We start from the raw sequence: 25,414 nt of genomic DNA on the forward strand, positions 1-25,414 counted from the left end.
AGTGGTCCAGCTGAAGTCCAAGTGTCTGAGGAACAGTCATCAAAGCATACAAAAAAGTTACATATCCAGGCACCAAATCCATAAGAAAAATCTAGCAAGAGACAGGATTTAGGGGACAAAATTCCACTCACAAGACTTGAAACCAAGGAGACAGATGATTCTGCAGTGAAAGAATACAGAAGAAGTGAGATGAAGATAAAGCTGATCATAGGAAAATGTCTCATCCACATACAAATGAAAAGCTTCCTGTTTTCCCTAAGCTCTGGGCTACCTGTCACACCATTCAATTGGGTTCTTAAAGCACAGGAAAGAAAATTTCTCTCCATTTCCCAGATTCTGAGATGTTCTGCTTCTAGCAGGTGTTCAAGGAATCCATGGTTTCCTGCCCGTGAGAAAGGGCACGCTCAGAAACCCTAGGCAGCCTGGCATCTCCCAGGACTGACTGTTATCCCTGGTGGTGGTGTGATAAAACACTGACCAAAAGCAACTTGGGGGAGGATTTATTTGGCTTACAGTCCATCATAGAAGGAAGCCGCGGTAGGAACTCAAGGCAGGAACCCAGGGGAAGGAACTGAAGGAGAGACTGCTTACTGGTGCTTCCTTTTGCCAGTAAGGAAGGCTTTCCTTTCTCATATAGCCCAGGCCCGCCATCCTCAGAGGAGTGCCACCCACAGAGGACTTGGCATTTCTCTATCAGTTAACAATCAAGAAAACACCCCAAAGACATGGCCACGGGTGCTTTCTTCCCAGATGACTCTAGCCACATTGACAGAGACCAACCAGCTCACACACACTAGCTGAGAATGTTAGGGTGCACTTGAGATGTTAACTACACTCTCTAGCAGAAGGAGTATCGTCTTTAGAATTAGAAACATGTCATTTTAAATTTCACACTGGGTGTGGAATCTCAAGCAAGGGATTTCAATGCTACAAGTGTCCATTTCACCACCTGTGAGCCAGCCTAGTCATACTGAGGAACCCAGAAGCACAATTGAATGGCTCAGGTGGGAAACAAAACCAACCAACCAAACAAAAAAACCAAAACAGTCAAGTGATACCCTGCCTTCATCTAGCATCACAGGAAACACCATCTCTCCTCATTTCCTCTCTCTAGTCTGGGGCAGAGTTAAAACTGAACTAGAGTTTGGATTGTTTGGGTCACCCCCTCCACAAATTGAAGGCACAGGGGACTCCAGAGTAGGGCTGTGCTTGCCTAGGCCATCCTTTCTAACTGGATGCTGCAAATGAGGACCCAGTGGTGCCCCAAGATAACCCCAGTCGTTGTCATTGGACCTGGTGACTAATGGCAGAACAAAATACAGCCTTCTTTTTTATAGAGAGAGAGCAGTAAGAGATGCTGTCCTCCCAGGCTCCAAGCAATGTCCAGTACAACCCACATCACAGGGACCAGCAGGTGTGTGTTCCAAGAGGAAACGGTCTCTGGACTCTATTTGAGTAATTTGTTCCTTCTAGAAAAACATAAAAAGACAGAAGAGCACAGGACACAAGGAAAGGCTCAAGCCCAGGCACAGCCAGCGTCCAGCTTCTTCAGAGGTATTTTTTTACATAGGCTCTGAGCCTGAGAATCAAAGTGAGGCTGTTCCTTTAGATCAGCCCACAGCCCCTCACCTCTGTTCTTGTTGTTGCACATTTACCACCTGCATTAAAGAGGCAATTCTGGTGCCCGGGGTGTCCCTGAAGATGAGGCTGTGGCTCTTGGATCTAGTTTGAGTAGTCTAGTCTTCATCTTAGAGAGGACAGACCTGCCTTGGGAAGGGACAGAAACCTTTCTGCAGTTAGAAGATGATTTGGGCTATAAACCCAGAGCCGCTGGTGCTCAGGCTAAATGAGATTCTAAGTGCCACCCGCTCCCCTCAAAGCTCAAAGGTAGTCTCCTGACACACACACTGGGCATGCAAGGTGGCTAAGCCGGTGAAACGAAGTCTCTTAAGCCTGATGAATTCAGTCTCTGGATCCCACATGAAGGTAGGAGAGAACAGACTCCTCCAAATTTGTCTTCTCACCTCCAGACACACTATAGGATGCAAGAAGCCCCCTCCACGCACATCATATGCACACAATAATAATTTAAGATGTTTTTTAGAAAAGTTTAAGAGTTGTCACAGGTGGCTGAAGAGACAGCTTAGTGAAAAAAAAATGCTTGTTACACAAGAATCTGAGTTCAGATCTCAAGAATCGACATTAAACCAAACTCTCGGGCCTGATGGATGCTTATAACCCCTACCCTGGCGAGGAAGAGCCAGGCTGACTCTTGAGTCTCAGTGGCCAGCCAGCTTAATCTATTTGACAAGCTCCAGGTCCTATGAGAGACTTTCTTTCAAAAAACAAGGTGGCTGCAAGGTGGCTCATTAGGTAAGTGTGCTTGCAGAAAAGTCTGACGACCTGGGTTCAATTCCCCAGACCCACGCGATAGAAGGAGAGAACCAGCCAACTCTTAACAGTTGTCCTCTGACTTCTACATGTGTGACATGATTTGAGTGCTTACAGGCATAACCACACACTAAACAAATAAAACCAAACACACATAAAAAAAAACCCTAAACTTCCACAGACAAGCATATAACATTGGTATTAGAGTATAGAGAGTCTCAGTCAATATTCTGTGCTCTGACAGGGTAGTACACTATGGCAATAATCTTGGATTACTCAGTGTTGAAGCCATTTTGGTAAAAACATCATCATGCTTGGTTGACTCCATGAGGAAAGGAAGAGAGATGACTTATAGGTGCAAAACATTCTTCTGAGGTGAGAGATTTTTCTGCCCTTATTTAATGTCTTCATGGGCCACACACCATGTCTAATGTTAAGGTCACTGTGAAGAATGAAATGACTCTGTAAGACCTCCCGGTGTGGTAGAAGGACAGATGTAAGAACATACAACCCCATGAAATGGTGACTGTCACCTCTGAAGTCTGCACCACAGTTTAAGGGATGGACATGGGGGTGTGCTTTGGTTCTTGGTGGGCACAATGCTGCCACCTCTTGGGATAAGTACCACAGGTGGAGAGGACACATTTGGGGATAGAGGCTGAAGGGATCTGCTGAGGGTGAAGGTGGTAGTGACAGGAGGTGGAGAAAGAGGAAGATGGTGAATTCAGCTTGGGAACACAGGTTCCACGGCAATCTTGTGGATAAAGCACAGAGCTCTCTTTAGCAGGACTCCTCCCTTCTGCGGGCACATCAGCCCACATCTCTGCTGCTCAGCCATTTGTTTCCAGCCTTTCATATACAGACTCCAATTTGGGATCCACTTATGTCTTCTCTTTGCCTTTCAAGGTACTTCCCCCTTTCTTCCTTTAGCCTCATTTTCATGGGTTCCATGGCAACAAGAGAGACAGTCCATCATGTCAAAGCAAGAGTCTCAGTAGCCAATATCAATAGTTTATGGACAAGTGGCTCTTAAGCCTGTGCTCAAGGGGGTGCTGCTGAAGATCACCTGGAGAAGCAATCAGGTGACATCTCAGACACTAAGCAGGGCACATGGGAACAAAGGGAAGACACAGAAGGAGCTTTCACATGTCAACACTGACACTGACATGGTAACTAGAAATGACCCTTCCATGCTCAGTCAGGATTCCATGGCTTTCCAGTTCTTCACACCCCTGGAGTTCCAGTGTTAGCAAAGGAGAGTGGGAAGGGGAATGAGGAAAGGAGAAAGAGGGAGAGATGAGGCAGGCACAGATGAAAGAACTAAGATAGTCTCAAGATATAGTAGCAGAATCAGATACCTCTGGGAATAGGAGAAGGCAGTTCAACCAAATAGAATGGGTCAGCTCCCACTTCCCAATCCGTGGTTGCCCTGTGATAAGAATTTATCAATGGAAAATCAAGAGCTTTTCAGCATGTGCAGATCACAGCTCCTTCAATGCCCGGCTCCCGCCTGGTCCAGCTCCAACCATATCTACATAGACAGTTATCACAGGAAAGGATTGAGCAGTTCAATGATGCTATCTGCTCAATCTCTTTTTTTCCTGCTAAAAATCATCTTCATTTACTTTTTGAAAGTGAGTCATAATGTTGATAAGTAGGTGGTGCACCTTTTCCAGAAATAAACCAACTCAATCCATTGTGTGTGTGTGTGTGTGTGTGTGTGTGTGTGTGTGTGTGTGGTCTAGGTTAAATTCATTAATAAAATAAAACTGTTCCTTTTATTTCTTCTATCCTCCTACCTTGTTTTTCCCTCTTTCTCACTCTTCATTGATTATTCATTCATTCAACAGCACAGAGTCACTGAAGGGCTGCACCGGCTGATGGGCCACCTAGCCCTGCAGCTTGGCTTCTGACTGAGCTGCCTGTTGGATGTACCAGGAACAGATGTTTAAGCAAGATGACCCAGGGGGGTAGGAATCAGAAAGAAAAGAAATTCCAAGTTCAAGTCCAGAGAAGTCGCTTGAGGTGAGAGCCCACTCAGGAGAAAAGAGTGAGAAGCCAACAGTGATAAGTACCAGGCACCCTACATAGCAGAACCCGGGCCTTGGACTGCAGGGAAGGTCTGCTTCCCTTTAAGGGTGGGGCTTGGGAGGGGGTGGGGGGTGATCAGGTAGATGCAGTGGCTTAGAGGGATCCTTCATGGTTATTTGGAGCTAAGTAAACATCTCAGTGTAAGAACACACACTCGGAGTGCTCTTAAATAATACGCCGAAAGCCAGTGAGTCATTTTCCTTAATTAGCTTGGTTCTCTATCCTGGGTGAGAAATCCCTCTTATTCAAGTGAAACTGTGTTTATTTAAATAAGATTCCTTGTCTTTAGAGCCTTTTTAGCATCTTAAGGGATGAGTGTGTCAGTCTTGTTTACCTAGCTGAGTTTCACTTAATCACCTTGGCACCTGATTAATCATTATCGCTTTTTCATTAAGGACTTTCAGGGTGGCTCTTCCTCCCTAATCCTTTACACAGGACTCCTCCTTTCCCCATCTCTACCACTTCCCTTCCTTGACCAAGGTCCCTGCTGCGTCCAGGTCCTTGACCACCAAAACAGCTCAGGCTGTTACTGTCTTTGTTTCCTCTTTCTGCTGCAATCCATTCTACAATCTGTTTTAATTTTCTGAAAGCTTCCTGTTAATTCTATTCCTCCGGCCAAATTTCCCACAAGTGAATCGAAGCATAAAGCAAATGCATCCTGCTCATCAACATAATAAAAGTGTGCATACCCTTCTGCACACGCTCGCACTCCGCTAACCTGGCCTTGAGCCACCTTTGTGCCTCACTGCAGTCACCCTCCTCTATGCTTAGGAAATATTGTCTTCTCAGATCTAGTCTCAGGCCTGGGCTTCTGAGCGCATGCCCTTGGACCCTTTAATGGAGTTCACAAAGAAAACGTCTCTGCAGTTATTTCCATTCCCTCTGCTGGAAGGCATTTCTGATATAGACCTCGTAGGTCAGCGACGGAAGGAAGCCCAGAGCCAGGTGGCCTTGGAAAGATCCGTGGTGAAGAACCTGATGTTGGTGAGGTGTAAAAGTGTTTGCTGTCCAAACATGAAAAGCATGACCAACACTGTAGGAGGGGTACAGAGACAGGAGGATCACTGGGACGTGGTAGCTGTCAGCCTCACTCCAGGTTGGGCAAGAGACCCTGACTCAAGGGAATATGATGAAGATTGATAGAGAAGGACACCAGTGTCCTCCTTGGCCTCCATGCACATATACTGGTGCTTCCCTGCCTACCTGCCCTTGCACATACCAAAAATAAATAAACAAAGTTGAAATAACTTTTAAAAATATTTGTGATTCTCCCTAGCCCTTAATTTCCTTATTTATAAACTGGACCAAGCATGTTGGACCAGCTGATCCTTAATGGGTACCAGTTTCACACTGCAGATCCCACTCAAAATTCTCCTTCCTGTCCTTCCTGGGTGATTTTCTTGATGAGGTATAAAGAATTTGGGTGACTGGACTCAGGGCTCAGGGATTTCCAAAACTCAGTTTTAATCAGAAACATAAGCTGCCTAAGACTCTTCTGTTCAGATCCACGCTTCCAAAGATAGAGAGGCCAGTGAAGCCCCAGTTAGCTCTGCCAACAAACAAAAATGCTCACATCCCCTGGGGGTCTCACACACCCGACGGGAGTCTCAGACCTGAGGATCATATCGATGAGCAGGTTCTCCTGCAGGCATATCAACCTATGCATCAGCTTTGAGGGTACACCCATGAGTGGAAGGGCCAGGCACAGGATGTTCATGCAACACTTATGATTTCTACATAGTCTACATGTACCATCATGTTTGACCCCCACAAGAGCCACATGAGGAACGTGTCAACAGATGTCAGGAAGGTCTTCCATATGACCGCGCACTGTCACGGGTGTTTAGGGTGCAGGAGGGTACACACTGGAGACCCCTTCCTACATGGAGCTGGTATGCTGGAAGAGTAGAATCTGTTGTGTTGGGGGAGGTTTCCAGCCAGCGCACCAGTACAGAAGAAGCACACTGGCGAAACCGGGGTAGTTAATCATAGCAACCTCCATTTATTACTCAACAAATATGTACCAAGTACTGACTAAATGCCAAAGCCCCGTGCTCCGCAGTCTCCATACGTTATCTTATTTAATCTTTACGCTAACCCAGCAAGGCAGGTATTATTATCTCCATTTTTCAAACAGGGAAATTAAGACCCGGAGTCCTCTGTAGCTTTCACAAGTTCCCTCTGCTAGCTGGTGATGGAACTGTGGAGAGTGTGTCTCATCCGGTTTGTTAGAAGGAAGAGAGAGCTTCAAAGAGGAGATCGCTGAACGGGTCTCAAATACTGAGCTCACCAAACTGGGGAAGAATGAAGTTCTCATCTGGACCAGTACAATGTTGTAATATCGCAAAACTGTGGTGTGGAATTCCCCTGGGAAAGCGAGAGACTTAAATAGCTGGGCAAGAGGTCTGTAGGGTGGGAAGCTGAACTAGAGGCTACTGGGGCAGAAGGGTCTTCTCAGCCCGACGTGCTCAGAACTTCCTGTTTTGTTTTGTTTTGTTTTTCTTTTTTTTTTTTTTTCAAAAAAAGAAAATAGAAAGTAGATGACCTATACATAGCACACTGGGACACATGAATAAGGCTGCAGCTTGAGCTCACTGTCCCCAAACTTGTGACAATTGATGTCTGTACTCTTTACAACTCACAGTGTGCCCTAATGGGCTGTGAAGCTCTACAATAAGCAATGAGGAGCCACTGGGAGTTTTCAAGCAGAAAGGAGATAGCATTAAAATGGCTGAGTGGGAAATGGGGCGGGGGAGGAATCTAAGACAATGAGAACTGGACGAATGGGGCTTAGGCTCAGGGAGTGCTGCTGGGCACACAGAACACATGCATGGAGGTAGAGAGGAATTTGGAGGTAGCACTGAGAGCCCTTGGTGACAGTTGGAGTGTGGTGAGAGAGAGGGCTTAGCTGAGGAACGTTTCAAGATTTCTGAAGAAAAGTGAGACTTAGAATTCACTAACAAAATATCCCTACCTGCGTGTAAAATTCCAGTTTCACATTTAAAAAGACTGTCGTGCCCATGCGTCACAAGCCGGAGTGGACACTTCACATCTCCCAATCCATCAATGAATACATTTGAGAAAGAAAAACAGACCAAGGATAGATAGATAGATAGATAGATAGATAGATAGATAGATAGATAGATAGATAGATAGAACACTGTACTGCATGGGAAGTTTGCATACAGGTGGCTAATAGACAGAGTCTACTTACTGTGATCTGATATCTGACATCCTCCATTCATCAGAATCCTGTTGTCACCTTCTGCAGAAGACAAACCCCTCCTACAGAGCAAAAGCCCTAAAATGTTACTGAAGGAGACAGGAGAGGCAGGCGTGTTTTCTCTAATAGAATTCTATCTCTCCTTTATTGTTCCTTCCTGCAGGGGAAAAAGATGTGGTGAAATTGGCCTGTCATTGTTTTTAGCTTAAAAGGAAAAAAGAAATAGAAACATTTAAATACCATGAAACTCTCTATTGTCAAATGACTGAACACCCACGGCATAGCTTAGCTGACAACCACGTAACCAATTCAGAATATTAACCTCTGTGTTGGATAACCGTTTAGCTTTCAGAAATAGGATGGCAGGGTGTCTTTGGCCAATGATGGCAGCTGAAGCAACAGCCAATGAGAGAGTGAAACCTTTGCTCCTCAGACTCTTTTGCACAGAAAGATGTCACTTTTCAAAGTAGTCCATGTTTCTAAGAATGAAGGGTTTGTTTCCTATTGAGAACCAATTCAGATCTTCATTTTCTCTCAGGAAGGCCAATGGCTAAACCTTTTCCTAAAACACGACCCACTCTTCCCCTGCACCCGTGTGGATTTTACAGAACAAATTAGGATTCTAAAGGCTCAGGGTCTTCACTATGAGTTCCTACTGTTATTTTGAGCTAACAAATGGTCAGAATTAGATAAAACATTTAGAGTTTGCCCCAACATGAAATGGCAATTATTTTTAGGGATTCTCTCTGTCTGTCTTTCTGTCTCTCTGTCTGTCTCTCTCTCTCCCTCTTCCTCTCCCCTACTGCCCTCCCCCTCTCTCTGTATGTGTGTGTTTGTTTTGAGTTTTCCTTTTTGGTCAAGCTTTGGCCACACACCCAAGCTATCAGGTCCTCTTGAATCTTAAGCCTATCTTTTACTTTCCATAAGGCAATGACATTTCTACAGAGGGTCTAAAAAACCAAAAACAAGTAACAAAGTGTTAACAGGATAATTACATAGATAACGAGTAAGCAGGTGCTAAGAAAAGCAGAGGCGTCATCATTCACAGTCATCATACTGAAGCTTTAGTACCTATAACGCTGTATTGTGTGCAACAAGGGCTGGAGAGGATTTGACATCAGCCAAGCCTGGGTTTGACTGCAATAAGTCACTTTGTATTTCCAAGTCTCAAAATCCTCTGTAATATAATAAGAATAATGACATCTATTTCATTATAGTTACTGAGATATTAAATGAGATAATATATGCAGTTTCTAATAACATGTCTGTCCCATTACTATTCTCTACAAGTTAAATTTATTATCATTGTAACTATTATTGTTGTTTATTATTATTATAGATTTTATGACATACATGTCAACTGCTCACGTGATAATTGTCCTTACCTTCTCATACTGGAAAAAGCAGGCCAAAGAACGTTCAAATGATAGTGCAGTGTGGAGTGGAGTTGTGGCTGGAAAATGCTCATTCCTTTATGACAATCAACATCCAGCCTTTCAATCAACCGTCAGTAACATCACAGGGAAAAGACTGGGAACAGGTGACAGAGACATAGCAAGCAGAAAGGACACTTGAAAAGCTCCTCCTCGGAGGTCACTGTCACTCTGCTGTATTGGGGAGAGTTTGGTGCCTGGTTGGGTATTATGGTTTGATTCTGAAATGTTCCCCAGAGGCTCATATCTAGAAACTTGGTCCCCAGCTAGTAGTGCTATTCTAGAAACTGTGGAAGGCAGGTCCTACTGGCAGAAGGAAGCTACTCTAAGTAGGCCTTCCAAGGTCATGCCTATCTTTCGTTCATGTCTTGGTCACTGTGATGTGAGGAGCCTTAGCCACACTCTCTTGCTGTTACAAGCCATGCTGCCTCACCATGCTGTGCCTGCCACGATGGACTGAAAGCCTCTAAAGCCATGAGCGAAATGAATCCTTCCTCCCTGAAGGTGCTTCTGTTGGGCATTCTGTCACAGAAGCACAAAAGTAACGGACACAGTGGCCTTTAATTAGTGTGTATGTATGTGTGTTCATGAGTATGCATGTCCACATGTGAGCACAGGTACATGTATTTTAACAGTATGATTTTATTATGGATCATTCTACGGTCACAAGGCGTCTACTGGGTCACTCATTACTAAGGTTAGAGTTTAAAAAGGATTGAGACAGATGAAGGTCTTGGTAGACACTGATAATGAAGGAAATTTCAGGAGTTTATAAGCCAAGAAGGAACCATTCCAGAACACCCATAGGTCAGGGTGACAACTCTCACCCACATCAAGATGGTTTCTCTGGTTAATTTTACTGGCTAGTACAGGTCAAGAAGGGTGGTCAGAGGTGTCATGACCTAAAATACTACTATTGTCAGTTTCGGGGGGTTATCTTCTCTTATCATAACATGCCCCCACTTGAGCTTTGTTCACCCCCAAATCTAAAGAACTTTATAAAATAGCCTGTTTATGACCATTCCTCTTGTTCAAAGACACATTTCTGTATAGCTATGGGCAGGGTGTGTGCTCTCTCACATCTCTGGTCATGTTTACTCTATATTTTTCATATCTTATGAAAACAAAACATGAGCACCTTCATCATGTTCTCTATAAATCAACATGATTTCCTGGTTGTGTCTCTCCATCTTTTGTCCAATGACTCCTCTATTCCTGAGCATGGGAACATTTTAACTTTTTTCTATGAGAAGCCTTGCTGGAAATGCCTTCATGGTTCTATCCTTATTTGGGAGTTTCTTTCCCTGGATAAATTTCTAGGGTATGGAATTGCCAGTTCAGAAGCCAGGAGCTTTTTCACAGCTTCCGTGACTTACCAGGCTTCTGATCTTGGCTTTATCGCTCCAAGATTTCCCAGAAACTCGTCGTGAGTCTAATGCCACGTGTTAATGCCATAGGCTGTAGATATACATGGAATGTATAAGTGGAGGTAAGTGTGGACTAAGGAAGTGTTACGGAGAAAGTCAGCCTGAGGGCAGGGAAGAGAAAGGCAGGGGGTGGGAAGGAAGACAGAGGAAAAGTAGGGGGTTAGCTATGAGGGAAGAAACGAAGGAAGCTGGGATGAAAGACCTTGGTTTGTAGACCTGAGTTCCTACTTCGTGACCACAGGGTGGCTCTCAGTGTGTAATGCCATCTGGATGCTGCGAGGGAAAGTATTTTGCGTGGCTCTCTCTAGCTTAATGGTCCCAGCTTGGCGCTCACACCCTTGTGCGAGGGAAAGTATTTTGCGTGGCTCTCTCTAGCTTAATGGTCCCAGCTTGGCGCTCACACCCTTGTGCGCATTCTAGACCTCTCCTTAGCCAATAGGCTTATACCATGTGCGCTTCGCTCTGATGGCATCTCTGCAAAGCTGGGTGAACAGCACCCCAACAGCCAGAGCAGATGCTCAGAGCCCTGTTTCTGACCACAGTCAGCCCAGCCTTTCCTCCTCACCCCTCCCTCCCTTGCCTCTCTTCCCCTGCTCTGTCCTCACCGGGGTTTCTATAAAACCAAATTGCACTGACACCTACTTGGTCAGTTTTTTGTTCTTGGCCCCCAGAATTCTGCCTTTCTAAGCTGTGCTACCTACATGGTACACTCTGCCTGGCCCTTGGCAACTAATTTTCCTCTCTGGGCTTCATTTCTTTCTCCTGGAAAATGAGATGTATCCCTGTACTTGGCACTAGCACAGGCTCTGTGAATGGTTCTATGATTACAGCCAGTGGTCTAACCTGTGCCTAAGCCAACAATAGAGAGAATGAAACTAGAGCAATGAAACACCTCACACCTTCTGTTGACCTGGGTATGTCTTGGGTAATATTGCCCCCGGAGGGAACAGTTGTGAGGCTGCCTTATAATATACTTCACAGTTCTGGATTGATATCTGCTTGCTACTCTGTTACTTTCCTCCCCTTTTCTTCCTTTCTTCTGTTTGGATATTCACATTGGTCTGTACCATGGCAGAAAGATACTAAATCTCTCCCTGGAGGCCCCTCCTTCAGGTGGATAAGGGGATAAACTAGATGTAGCAGACCCCAAGGCAATGGCTTGGTCGAACCTTTTGTAAATCAAGTATGGTAAGCAAACCATTGGAGGGAGACACATGGGAGAGCCCCAGCGGCCAGGGAAAGCTGTCTGAATACAGATTTTGATGAATCAACCCTGCCTCAAAGCTCCAGCAGAGGGTCTGTCTGCAAAACAGATTCAGGACTGTGAGCTAGTGCTCCCCAAAGCAGAAGCCAGAGCCAGGCCAGATCTTCATGATTAAACAGAATATGGACACAGCCAAGGAGCTGCGAATAAAACACCTAATTGTACCTGGGGTTTTGTATTTCATTAAGTCCTATTTTAACGGCATGCCTTTTCATCATGAGTGGGTGGTTACTGCTGGAGAGGGTTATTATGCTTAACTATTTTAACAGGAGTTTTGTTATGTGTAGGGGAGAGCAAATTGGCTAGAAAAGTGTGCAAGGCTCCATTTCTCTGTTAACTTTATGTCCATGACCAAGCTTGCAAGCAAGACTCAGGTATTAAAGTCTAAGCATGGAATAAAGGAGTATTAGGCAAAGGATGCTGGGAGGGTGAGATGGATTAATTGGAGCTTAGAAACTACACCAACAAGACACCATGAGGAGCTAAAGAACCGAGGAATCATTTCTGGATGCGATGAAATTGAAAGTTCTGGGTAAAGAGTCCAAGTAGATTAACTCTCAGCATAAGGTCATGCCTTTGTCCATCTCTCATCCTGGATCAAGTGTGTCTAGTTTGGGCAGAAGTCAACCAACTTTCCATGAGTTGCTAGAATAAAATGAATATGAATGGAAAACATCAGTAGAAAGTAGACAGTTATCACATCAATCAAGAGAGACCCCCTCCTCCGGACCCTCCCAACGTACTGTCCTCATGTCTGGTGGAAAAATCTTTGTTACACTTACTGGTCACGGTCAGTGTTTGATGTTAGTACCTCCCTGTTCTTCTTACCTGAGACCCCCACTAAGGCAGAGACATCATCTGAGCAGACTGCTTCCAGCACCAAAGGTGGTACACAACTCTTTAGATGCTCAGTAAACATCCACTTCGTCACTGCTTTCAGCAAATGACAACCAATGTATTTAAGGCCATGTAATGTAGAGCAGGCTACCTGGGCTCTACCTCAGCCACTGATGACACATCACTTATCTAGCCTGTGCCTCAGTTTCCTCCAGTACAAAAGACCTATAATGATGGTTCTTTGAGAGTTATGATCGTAACAGAGACACAGTATTCAGTTAGTGTCAGCTTTCCCATATCTTAACCACCAACATCATCACTATCATCATGGTAATCCCCATCAGAGAAAGTCACTAAACTCTACCTCAGCTTCCTCTTCTAAATGCAATTGCTTTCTCATTTGGCATCTCTGAATCTCTCAGTGTTCTACCTTACTCACTCTGTATATTGGTTACAGAAACTTCTAAGTCCCAAAGTAGTTTTCTCTGCCAACCAATGCTCAGGACACTCGATGTGATGTGATGTGATGTGATGTGATGTGATGTGGGCAAGAGAGAAAGAGTTACAATTAATCAAATGAAAATATGCCAGAAAAGTAATTTCTATGCAAACACATCATATAATAATGTACTTTGGAGACACAGATATCTTTGCCTGCCTTGATGTCTGAAGTTATGCACATGAGAGCTTTCAGCCATTAATGGATCTGGCAGCGAGTTAAGGAAAGTTAAGGAAACATCTAATAATAAAACGGCCAGTCTGCTTAGCTCCTTGTCATAGAGCCCACTGTCCTTTGTGGATAGGCAAGCAGAATGATGCAAAATAAAGAGTTGGGTAAAGTAACAGAAGTTGGAATGAGGTGCCACAGAAAGGCAACCATGAAACCACCGGAAATTCAGAAGGGGAGAAGGGGAGATGTAAACACAGGAAATGTGATCGCTCTAGCCATGGTGTTCACTGCACACAGCCTTTGAGGTGAGAAGTGAGGATCACATGAAGACCGTACTGACATGTATATTCATGAAGCCCCTCTGAAAGAGCCCACTAGAAACCGAGGAGGTAAATTCCTTTAGGCGGAAAACACAAGTGGCTTCAGATGAGAGGAGGAATTATTATGGATTCTCCCTTGGTCTTCCAGAACTATGTGGTTATAGTACTCATTTCAAACTGGAGTGTGTGTGTGTGTGTGTGTGTGTGTGTGTGTGTGTGTGGCATGGTGTGATGTGTGTACGTGTGTGTGGTATGATGTGTGAGGTGTGTATGTGGTACGATGTGTGAGGTGTGTGATATGTATGTGTGATGCGTGGGGAGGGGGTGCTGGAAATTGAACCCAGGTCCTTGAACACACTAGGAAAACATCTATCAGTAAGCTACACCCCAGCCTTTCAAAGGGGATTTTTAAAATAGTCACCTGAGAGGGTAATCGGGATGTGCTGTAAGTTCTGACGTGCATTTGGTCCTGCTTTAATAAGTTTACAGCAAAGCCCCCTAAATTTCTAGGCCTCTTCCATTGGCGTAAAAGGAATAGTTTTCTATGCAGCCCCAATTCTCAGTGCCCTTCGTTTGAGGATGGAAGCACTCTAGCCACACAGCTACTAGCCCGGTGTGGAGTACGGCACAGCCCCTCTGCAGGCTCAGACCCTGTGATCTTCCTTCTGGGAGTTAGAAGCCCCCATACATGTCTTGATGGCATAAAAAAAAATAGGCTGGGAAATGTGGGGAAGAGCTCAGAAGAGAGCGCCAAGAGGTTAGGTATGCACAGACAAGCCAGGGTAGGAGTGAGTGGGGATGAAAAAAAAATATGATGAAAGCTTCAAAGGGGTGGAGCCACAATCCCAGTGTCAGGCCATGGGAGTGAGGGGTTGTAAAATGAGTGCATACAAGATGAGATAAGGTCACAGGGAAGTCTTTCTCAGTCTCGTCACATCAGTGAAAGAAACTCCATTGCACCTGCTGGACATCTGCTCGGGTCCTGTGACACCACAGACACCCCCAGGGCTGCCAGCATTGCCAAGGCCAACTGCAGCATGGGATAGGGTGATGTCAGAGAGCAAAGGGAGGCTTTGAGCCCTGACTGGGGAGAACATAAGAGGAGAGAAAAAAGGGGGAAAGAGGAGGAAAGAACGAAAGGCGGAATTACTGATAGCTGCAATGGAGAAACTAAGAAAAAGAGCAGGGATTTAGGTTTGTACCAGAGCCACAAAAACCCCTACAGCCCTCTGCCCACACATTCTAATGCTGAAAGCAAAGCAAGCTAATTCTGTGCTATCATTTCAAAGGAAAAGCATATTTAGTATTTTAAGGAAGGACATCAAGAGGCCATTGTCCTTGGACTATCTTGCCATCCGCATCACCCCACAAAATTCCAGAAGTGAGAAAGCCAATAGCTCTCAAGAGACCTGTAGCAAAGACCAGAGGTTAGAATGGCAACATCCATCATAGGGTTTGACGCTCACACAGCATGAGGCTAGAGACCTCAGAATAAGGAGACCAGAACTCAGGACCCCCACACCCACACCAGAACTACATGAGAAACAGCCAAAAGATCCCAGGACACCTCTTGGAGAAGACACGGCTGCCTGGGAAGGCTTCTTTGGGCAAGGATCCCTTTAGCATTTCAGAACTATCATTCTACAGAGTAGCTTGGGTTTCCATAGTAGAGGAAGATTTGACTATTTGGTAAGGCTTCCCATCGATGAGGGCCTAGGGATGGGAGAACGGCATGAGAAGGGTTTACGCACAGTGCTCTAGAACACAGCCAACCTAAATGCTGTCACAAGGGGGCAACTGAAGGGTTTCTCACTGGAGGGAGAAATCAGAGCTACATAGTGTGTGATGCCTGACTGGTAGGTCCTGAGGATAAACAGGAACACCAGTGAAGCTTGAGAAAGCCAACAGAAGCCACAGTCCTAGTCACTATTCTATGGCTGAGAAAGGAAAACATGACGGAGGCAACTATTATAAGAGGAACCATTTAACTGATGCTTGCTTAGAGCTTCAGAGGTTTAGGCCAATTATCATCATGGTGGGAAGCATGGCAGCATGCTGGCAGGCGCTGGAGCAGTAGCTGAGGGATGCATCCTGATCCTTAGGCAGAGTGGGAAGGAAACTGGGCCCTGCTTTAAAACCTCAAAGCCTATCCCCCCAGTCACACAGATCTCAAACAAGGCCATGCCTCCTATTTTTTCTAGTCCTCTCAAAGAGTTCTACTTCCTCGTGACTAAACATACAAACATAGGCGCCTACAGGGGCCATTCCTATCCAAACCACCATATTCCACTCCCTGGCCCTCACATGCTTGTAGTTATATCCAAAAATAAAAAATAAAAAAATGCATTCAGTCCAACTTCAAAAGTCCCCATACTCTATCACAGTCTCAACACTGTTTATAAAGTCCAAAGTCTCTTGTGAGACTCAAAACAATCTTCTAACTGTAACCTTCTGTAAAAACAAAATTTAAAAGTGGCTGGGGTTCCCATACGAGAGGAAGATCTGACTATATTTCCAACATACACTGGCACAAAATATACGTTACCATTCCTTAAGGATAGAAAGGGATCCTAGTGAGGAATTACTGGACCAAAGCAAGACCAAAAATCAGCAGGGCAAACTCCAGACTCTGCATCCCTATGTCTGATGTCAAAGTGCTCTTCAGAGCTCCAACAACCTTTCATCTTTGTTGACTGCAAACACAGTTCTCTCTCTTGTGTTCCATGCCTGGTCTGCAGCTTTCCTTGGCAGGTACCCCACAGCTCTGGCATCTCCAACATCTTGGTGCCTCCAGAAAAATCCAGGCTTCTCATCTTCACAGCTTCATGAAATGGCCTTGTCTGGGCCTCCATGAAGCGACACCCTTGACACATGAGTGGCCTCAAGCAGCTTTCCTTAACCGCCGAAAGAAACTCCATAACCTCTTTTCTTTTCTTTTTTCTTTTCTGTTTCTTCTCTTCTCTTTTCTTTTTCTTTTGTATCCTTAACTCTAAAGACAAAATCACATTGCTGAAGCTGCCAAGTTCTGCTGCTTAAGGGGGCTGAAATCTGGCCTCCTCCTTCAATTACATTTGCATCTACTTTCTAGTTGATGGTTGCCTTCAGTGCTTAAGCTTTCATTTTACTCAGTTTTACAAGTTAGCAGCCTAGCTGGGTGTAGTTTCCTGAGTTTACCACTCCCTGAGTACTGGGACTACAGGACTATGCTACCATGCCCAGCCTTAAAAGGTTATTATAAGGGGTGACAGCACTAAATTTTTATTTATTGGGGGAGAGGGTGTGATGGTCAGCTTATGCACAATCTTATAGGTTTGTTTGTATCCCCTCTTCTCCTGTATTGGTGCGTCTCATCAATGTGTCTGGACACTGAGATGAGAGTCAGGGACATAAATATGAATGAGATGTAGTTCCTGTCCTCCAAAGGCTCAGAGTCCTTAAGAAAGACCTGGACACACACAATGACGCTGTGCGATGGCAAGATTGATCACAGGGACATCAGCACAAGTGTGATGGGATCATAGAGACAAAGAGACCAATCAACAAAAAGACCAAAAAAATCATCCCTTAGGAGGCAATGGAATTTGGAAGGAGAATTTTTCTGGGCTGACAAAAGTGTTGAAAAAGGAAGAGCTTATCAGTCAGTCTTGGAGACATGCGGAGGCACACGGTCACCGAGAGAGACACAAGTCTTTGCTTGGAGTCACATTCCCTGTTTCATTGCTAAGACACACAGAGCACTAAGCAGGATGTTCCTACTCCCATGTAAATGCTGTACATTTGGAGAATGGACAGGGGAACCAGGGGAAAGATGACACTTGGTCAACCCACAGGCACATGTGTCCACCTCAAGGAGAAAACAGCCAGGAAAGAAAAGCCCAACCAGAACAACTTTTGACAAAACAGCATATGCCAATCCAGAGTAAGGATGCTGGGAGATGTCACAAGCTTGTTCTGGCTGCTCTAACAGTAGCTGCGTCCAGACCTCTATGCTATCGAAGAGGTCCCTGAATTCCCAGGCAGAAATCCTGGGTCTAAGCAAGGAGTACTAGAGTAGGAGGTTTTTGTTGGGAGTAGAGTACACTGGTACCCTCAGAACCTCCCACCAAAGCCAACATCTAACTGACAGATGCTTTCACGGAAACCAAATCCAAAGCTGAATCTCAGCATTGCCTGGCAGCAAGTTTCTTCCCCAGACATATGAAAAGGGCACATGAGCCAGGCAGTGGTGATAAACGCCTTTAATCCCAGCACTCCGGAAGCAGAGGCAGGCAAATTTCTGTGAGTTCAAGGCCACTCTAGTCCACAAAGTGAGACTAGAGTGGCTTCATGACAGCCAAGGCTAAACAGAGAAACCCTGTCTCAAAAAACCAAAGAAGAAGAGGAGGAGGAAAGGGGAGAAGGAGAAGGAGGAAGAAGAGAAGAAGAAGAAGAAGAAGAAGAAGAAGAAGAAGAAGAAGAAGAAGAAGGTGAAGAAGAGGAAGATGAAGGAGAAGAAGAGGAGGAGGAGGAGGAGGAGGAGGAGGAAGAAAAGAGCCTAAGAGCCTCCAGGTATGTGCCTGAGTGTGAGCAAGGACACCCATATCCATAGCATGTGTCTATTGTGTGCATGTATACATGATTGTGAATGCATGCTTTATGGATGATATTTGGTGGTATATATTTGTATATTGTGTATATGTATACACAGTGTACGATGCATATTTTATGTATATGCAAGATTGCAGCATGCATGTGTGTATGTTCCTTATGTGTCGCATGTATTTGTGCAGTTGTGTGAATCTGATAGGATATATGCATACGTATGGTGTACACCTGTGTATGTGGACATTGTATGCTGTGTGTGTATGTGTGGCTGAGTGGATGAGTGGGAGATGAGGGGCTCAGAGTCTCTCTTCTCCAGAGCCTAGATACAAGTTCTTCCGTGGAAGGGAAGCCCTCAGGCCAGTGGGGATAGAAAATTCACTCTAGTCCTGTTGGCCTCTTTGGTAGAAACTCACTGTCCATTTCACAGATCTGGCTTCATCACCACAAGAGTTGTGAATTTCTCTCTGTTCCCAAATCTTCCCTCTCCCAGTCTCCGGTCCCAGAATGTGGATCCTCCACCAGTTGGGGTACCTCTCTTCTCATACTCAAGGTCCTCGCATGGCATCTGCTCTCAGAAATGTCTGGAAGCCCTTTTCCAGTAAGGGAACTCGGAAGGCTACCTGTCCTGGTGATGTTTAGAAAGTATGTGTAGAGTCCTCCCATGTGCCCCACACTCCCAGGCAGCCAGGAGCAGGATCCCAGCCCTGATCCCAGCCCAGGCTGAAAGCTGCAAGAGCCTATGGGACAGTAGGGCTCTGGGATCTGAGCCCTGAATCCAGCTGTGCCACTTGAGCAAGCCCTGGCCTCCCTCATATCACTTAGGAAATGGAACCAGTTGTGTCTACAGAACTCATTCAGTGCCCCACGAAAGTTAAGGCAGAGTATTTAAAGGGCAGCATCGAAGGTTTAAAAGTCTGCAGGAATTACAGAAAGGCTTGGGTGCTTGGGGTGGGGGGGAGGGAGAATAATGGAGTCTCATGTCTAGGGAAGCCATCCCCTTCCCTACCCTCCTTTCCCTTCACCTCTAGGGAGAGCTATTTTTGCCTGACAGAACACCTCCAAAGACCAGGCTGGTGCATCTGAGAAGTTTACAGAGGCAGAAGACAGAGGCTCTCCCCTTGAGTCCATTCTCCCAGGAACTGGTCACACAGTCCCTCCTCAAAAATACACATGCAAATCAGAGACTACACTCATTCATACCCACCGCCAGGGACGGGCACACGGAGAGCACACAGCCCATCACAGGCACTTTCCCACTTATGGCACATTCCAGCAGCCACGGCACATCACCCACAGGCAGCTTCACGAACTGAAGAGTTTGGCACAAGCGCCGGTTCACACATAAACAGTTCACATCCTACACACACACACCCCTGCACGACACCGCACTCACACTTGCTCAAGTGCCCACGCTGCACACAGTCCCTTCTCTCCAGCCCATCTCACACACCCAGGCATACCCTCACATTTCTTTGGCACACGGCTTAAACACAACCTCTTGACTACTCTCCATCGCTTCCAAAAGCCGGGACAACCGACCACATCTGTGTCGCTCCCCTCTCCCCCGCAACTTCAAGAGGAGGCTTCCCGCTCGGTGTGCAGCGGCCACAGTGGCCAGGAATTAAAATGCAGCAAGGAGGAGCCGGGAGCGTCAGCACCGCGTCTCCAGGAGCGCACAGCGCTCGCCGTGGCCGCCGCCGCCGCCCCGCCCGCCCGGAGCCGCGGGGCCAGCGAGCGCAGTAGCAGGTGCTCAGAGCCCAGCAGCGCCAGCCCTAGCGCGGCTGCTGCCCAAGTTCGCCCGGGGCCCCGAGGAGGGCCGGGCCACCGAGAGAAGAGCCCAGCCGCCGCCGCCGCCACTGCCACCGCCATCGCGGACTTGGAGTCTCCAGAGGAGACCGGCCCACGAAGCAGCTTCGATCAGCAGCGAGTCCAGATCAGCCCCGAGGAGGTGTTGCTTGGGCTCCGCAGTTCCCAGCTCCTGGCGCCCACGGAGGAGAAGAGGCAAGGGACAGCCTAGCGGGGCTTTTCTGGATACAATCCGTGCCGAGGAGGGGAAGCGGTAGTTCCCTTGGAGGGGCCCGGCCGCGAGCAGCTTTCTGCAGGACGCCCAGAGAAGCCGCCGGCCCCGGACGGCAGTAGACACCCTGAAAGACTCAGGAACTGGACTTGGGGAAGCCTGGAAGCACCTCGGCGGAAAGGCAGCCGTGAGAGAGAAGGGTCCTGGAGGAAAGGGAAAGAGGAAGTCGCCACTCGGAGACCACTCACCCCGGTACACACCCACCCCACCCGCCGAGCCAGGAGCGGCTGAGCGCCTCTGGGGGCGCTCGTTCATTGGCGCCTTCCTTCGCATGTCCCAGCGCCACAGGGCTAAGGGCCAGACTGGTGGGGTCCCCGGGACTATCCAAACCAGGCATGGTGGCCCAGTGGCCCCTCTCTCAGGATCGGCGTAAAAACTGGGGTTAGTCGGTGCCGGGGGGACTCAGCTCAGGGTCCCCCGAGGTCCAGGACCAGGGGAGGTCAGCGGGCACAGCGCCCAGGGGTTGGAGAGGCGGCTCCCACTGGGGCCCCTCCGGAGGTAGCGCCCGGTGACTTGCATCCTCCTGGAAGACTCGGGGCCACCAGAGCCTGGGAGGCGCTCGGGAGGAGGCCAAAGCCAGGGGCGGCGGGCCGAGGCGGCACTCGGTCCCGGGCGAGCGCCCGCGGAGGCGGTGGCGGCGACGCCGGGTGGGCATGCCGCGCTACCGGAGCTCCTGTCCGGCGCAGGCATCCCTGGCGCAGGCTGCGCGCGGCTGCTGCTGCTGCTGCTCCCACTGCTGCTGCGGACTCCCATGGCGGCTCCGCCCGGTCGGGGCCGCCGCCGCTGTCGCCAGCCTTGGGCTGAATGAATGAGCCGGAGCGGCGGAGCCCGGCTGCCCGCGACCGCGCTCACCGGCCCGGGACGCTTCCGTATGGCCCGCGAGCAGCCGGCGTCCGCGGCGGTGGCGGCAGCCAGGCAGCCCGGGGGCGACCGGAGTGGCGATCGGGCGCTGCAGGGGCCAGGGGTCGCCCGCAGGGGGCGTCCGTCACTGAGTCGCACTAAACTGCACGGGCTGCGGCACATGTGCGCGGGGCGCACGGCGGCGGGAGGCTCTTTCCAGCGGCGGGCGCTGTGGGTGCTGGCCTTCTGCACGTCCCTCGGCTTGCTGCTGTCCTGGTCCTCGAACCGCCTGCTCTACTGGCTCAGCTTCCCGTCGCACACGCGAGTGCACCGCGAGTGGAGCCGCCAGCTGCCGTTCCCGGCGGTCACCGTGTGCAACAACAACCCGCTGCGCTTCCCGCGCCTCTCCAAAGGGGACCTCTACTACGCGGGCCACTGGCTGGGGCTGCTGCTGCCCAACCGCACGGCGCGCCCGCTGGTCAGCGAGCTGCTGCGGGGCGACGAGCCGCGCCGCCAGTGGTTCCGCAAGCTGGCCGACTTCCGCCTCTTCCTGCCGCCGCGCCACTTCGAGGGCATCAGCGCTGCCTTCATGGACCGCCTGGGCCACCAGCTGGAGGACATGCTGCTCTCCTGCAAGTACCGGGGCGAGCTCTGTGGCCCGCACAACTTCTCCTCAGTGAGTTGCCCTTCGCGCCAACCCGCCCCTTCCGACCCCGCGCTTCCCAGGAGTCCCGAGGCACTTAGTTGGGCCCCGCCCCTCTAGGGACTGGACACCAGCCTCCCCCCTCCCCCCACCCCGTTAGTGTCACCACTTCCTGACGGGGTGTCCCTTCTCCTCGGTGCCCAGGCAGAGCCCGCTCTTGAGTCCCCTGAGTCCTCAGCTGGTGGGAAACTTGGGCTTAGCTCTGTCTAGGAAGTCACCTTAGTGCTGTTCAGAGTCTCCTTGTACAGTTCCTTCCGGCACGAGCTCCCAAACTCCTCCCTCTACTGTCTACGGTCCCATCTCTGAATAGTGCTTCCCCTGCCCCTAACCTCACTCGAGGTTCATGGGATTCAAAGTCACTGCTCTCTGCCTGGCCTTTAGAGTCCTCTTAAATGGGGGGGGGGGGGGGGCTTGTTGTGAGAACCCACACAAAGACCTCGCTGTAAAGTGTTAATGTGAGTCTTCCTGGCTGCAGGTGGGAAAGTTGCAGCAGGGTCGTAAATGTAAACAGTCAGGGCCAGGAGAAGCTGTGCTGGAGATTTGTGAGCCGTTTGCTGTGCCGGTTCCCCCGCCCTGTAGTTCTGGGGAGCACAGATGTCAGGCAGAAGGTATCTGCCTCGTGCAGTCTGTCTCGAAAGAGCTCCGGTGCCAGGCCCCAGCGTGGTGCAAGTCTGTACAACCGTTCTCGTGTAAATGCCCCTCAGGTGGGGCTCCGGCTTTTCTACCAGCGCAGGGAGGGCTGGCGTGTGTTCCTGGGTAGTACTCTTGGAATGATCTCTTCTCAGAATTTGGTCTCTGACAGAGCTTTCCCTCGGATGTCACAGTCGCAACAGGTGTTGGCCTGATGCTGGTCAGTTTAGGTCTCTGATTGGCTGTCTGGTTATTTCTTGTCTGAGGTCTCCCCCTCCCCCCACGCCCCGCTGCAGTCTTACCCTGATGATTTCTGTTATTAGGCTGCATATAGAGTAATTCTGAGTTATCCCTGTCTAACACACTCCATGTTTGGGGGGGGGGGTTTCAGCTGGCCCCGGACTGTCTAATCCGAGGCTCCCTGCCTTAGCAAGTGGGGACTGTTGTTAACATACACTTCTACAAGGCTTCTTCTGGAACCTCAAGCATGGCCCGTAAAGGCCATTCAGGAGGCAACACTTGTGGTCAGTTGGATTTTGGCTGACCACTGGTGAACAGCTCACAACTCTGACTCTAGAGTTAGACTGAAGTTTGAGGTCACAGGTAAGTATGGGGTCTAAGCTGCATGGCACACAGCCTCTTCAGTGCGATTCCAAGTTGGATGACTGGTTTGCAAGCAGGTTGTATTGCCTTCTGACAGCCAGGGTTCCCTGATATCACGGCAGACTGGAGCTAGCGATGCCTTTCATCCCTATATTTAAAAGGAGGCGGGAACTGTAAAAAGAGCAGTCTCATACTGTCTCATACACACATCAGCAAGTCCAAGGTCTGACTTAGCAGACCACCAGATGCAACGCGGAGAAGCCGCGTGGAACCTTCCTCTTTGATCCTGGGCCTAGCTCCTATCAGAAAAACCTGAGGAAGACGTGTGTCTCCCACCCTGACCCCTCCCCACAAGTCCCGTGCCTCCTAAACGCTGGGAGAATGGAACAGATGCCATCCCAGGTGGTCTAGGCACATAGAACCTAACTTTGCATGCTGAAGTGATGCCATCCGGCTTCAACCTCCACAGCAGGCCCTGGGATGAGCTGTGTGGGGCAGCAGGGAAGCAGCTTCGGGCAACAGGAAGCTTCCCACTGGAGCTTACTTTTCCTCCCTGTGATCAGGATATTCGAGCCACGCCCACTGAAGGAAAAGTACTGCTTCACCCCTCTACCCCCAAAGGCTTGTGCCCAGGAACTCAAAGTGACTCCTAGTGGATTGTGGCTCCACTCCTATCCTGGTTGTCAGGAACTTCGGGGGGTGGGGTTCCTGACACCTAGCAGACGCCATCAGAAAGGTTTTCCTCTAACTGCCTCCTGTGTGGAGGAGCCTCTGCCCCGTCCTTGATGGAGTGGCCCATAAAGTAGAGGCTGAGGGTCACATGGCTGCGCAGATCCCGAGTCTCCCTCTCTCTCTCTCTCTCTCTCTCTCTCTCTCTCTCTCTCTCTCTGTGTGTGTGTGTCTGAGAGACAGAGACAGAGAGAGACAGACAAGAGACAGAGATTTCTTTGACTTGGAGTCTTTCCTGACCACCCACCCAACATCACAAAAAAACAAACAAAGCCACAAACAGGTTTCTTCCGGTTTGCCTGTACTCCCCTGTACACGTCCCTGTACTCGCTAGGACTGCTTGCCTCTTCCTTCAGACAAGGGAAGAGACTGTGTGTAGCTTTACTGCTGCCTCCAGTTCCCAGCACAGAACCTGACACATAGTAGATGCCCAGGAGAGGCTTGGAGAATGAGTGTCTTCATGAGGTGGCTGCGGGACCGTCTGCCTTCTGGGGTCTTAGTTGACTTCCTCTAGCAAATGCCTGTAAACTGCGTTTCCAGTGGGAATCTGGCAACGCAGGCTGTTAAGGGCTTACTAGGCACCTGTAATTCTCGAGTTGTAAGATGATAGAGCAACAAGTGAATGGTTGGGGCTTTTGTCGGGGGGGGGGGGCATACATATCAGGGAATGTGCAAGCTGTTTCTAGTTAGCCCCACGGTCTGAAAGCAAACACTGATGGGAGAGAAATTTGTTGCTGAGGGCAGTCCGTCGGTTCGTTCTCCAGGCCCATTCTGGGTGTGTTCACTGGTGGCTCTGGATTTGCTGAAGCTGGGGAAGGTTTCATCCCTCAGCAGTCAGACAGACAGAGCAGCGCCTGCTTCTGAAAGCCTGTGCCGTTTCCCTGGCACCAGCCGTGAACCTCAGCTCTGCACACGCTGGCTCCTCTGTAGCTCCTGGCAGTGGAGAGAATAGCCTGGGCAGGAAGCAGGTCTGTGAGGCAGAGCTCTGTGAGCCCAGGGGGCCTGAAAGAGAAACCTCAAGGCTGGAAATAGGAGGAGACAGGCCAGTGCAGAGTAGGCTCCACTTCAACAACAAGGGGTCATTGCCCTCTCTGGGAAGGAGCACGCTTCGGGAGGAACAGTCAGGAAGCGATGGGCTTGGGCTTCAGGTATGCCCCTTGCTAGCAGTGTTCCCTGGGCAGACACTTTGCTTCTGAGCCTCCACTGATGAGTTCTCTGAGAGCTCAGAGGGAGATATGTAGGTGCAGTGACTGGATTATGCCTGGACAGCAGTTAGATGTTTAATATTCATGAACCATTGTTATGGTTTAGAGAAATAGCAAGGCACTGTGTATAGAACTTGGTGCTGAGGTACTAAGTATTATTACCATAATTATCATAGCTTACCTTGGCTACTTACCTGAAGGAGGTAGGCATGTTCATTCTCATTTCAGTCATTAAATCAACCAGTACCTACTATATGCCAACTCTCTGCCAAGGTTTTTATCAGAAGCCAGAGGAATAAAATTAAATAAGGTTTGGTGAACTCCCTTCAGAAACTTGCCAAAGATGTATGACCCAGAGCCAAGAGCATACAGGGCAGGCTCAGGATC

The 25,414-nt window shown here is 48.6% G+C and overlaps 1 protein-coding gene across 2 annotated transcripts in view; it reads left to right on the top strand.

The window, feature by feature from the left end:
- Positions 1–25,414, top strand: part of Asic2 (acid sensing ion channel subunit 2) — a 1,053,308-nt gene that overhangs the window by 764,262 nt on the left and 263,632 nt on the right. The window contains exon 1 of one of the 2 annotated variants that reach the window (XM_021638858.2): positions 19,653–21,833. The exons of the other annotated variant lie outside the window; for it this stretch is intronic. Coding sequence (XP_021494533.2) covers positions 21,126–21,833 — 708 coding nt within the window. The 5' untranslated portion in view covers positions 19,653–21,125. Of the gene's footprint in view, positions 1–19,652; positions 21,834–25,414 lie in introns of those variants that run through there. 2 annotated transcript variants of the gene reach the window in all.

Source organism: Meriones unguiculatus, chromosome 7 (genome assembly GCF_030254825.1).
Source record: "Meriones unguiculatus strain TT.TT164.6M chromosome 7, Bangor_MerUng_6.1, whole genome shotgun sequence".
In the NCBI taxonomy this organism is placed as follows: Eukaryota; Metazoa; Chordata; class Mammalia; order Rodentia; family Muridae; genus Meriones; species Meriones unguiculatus.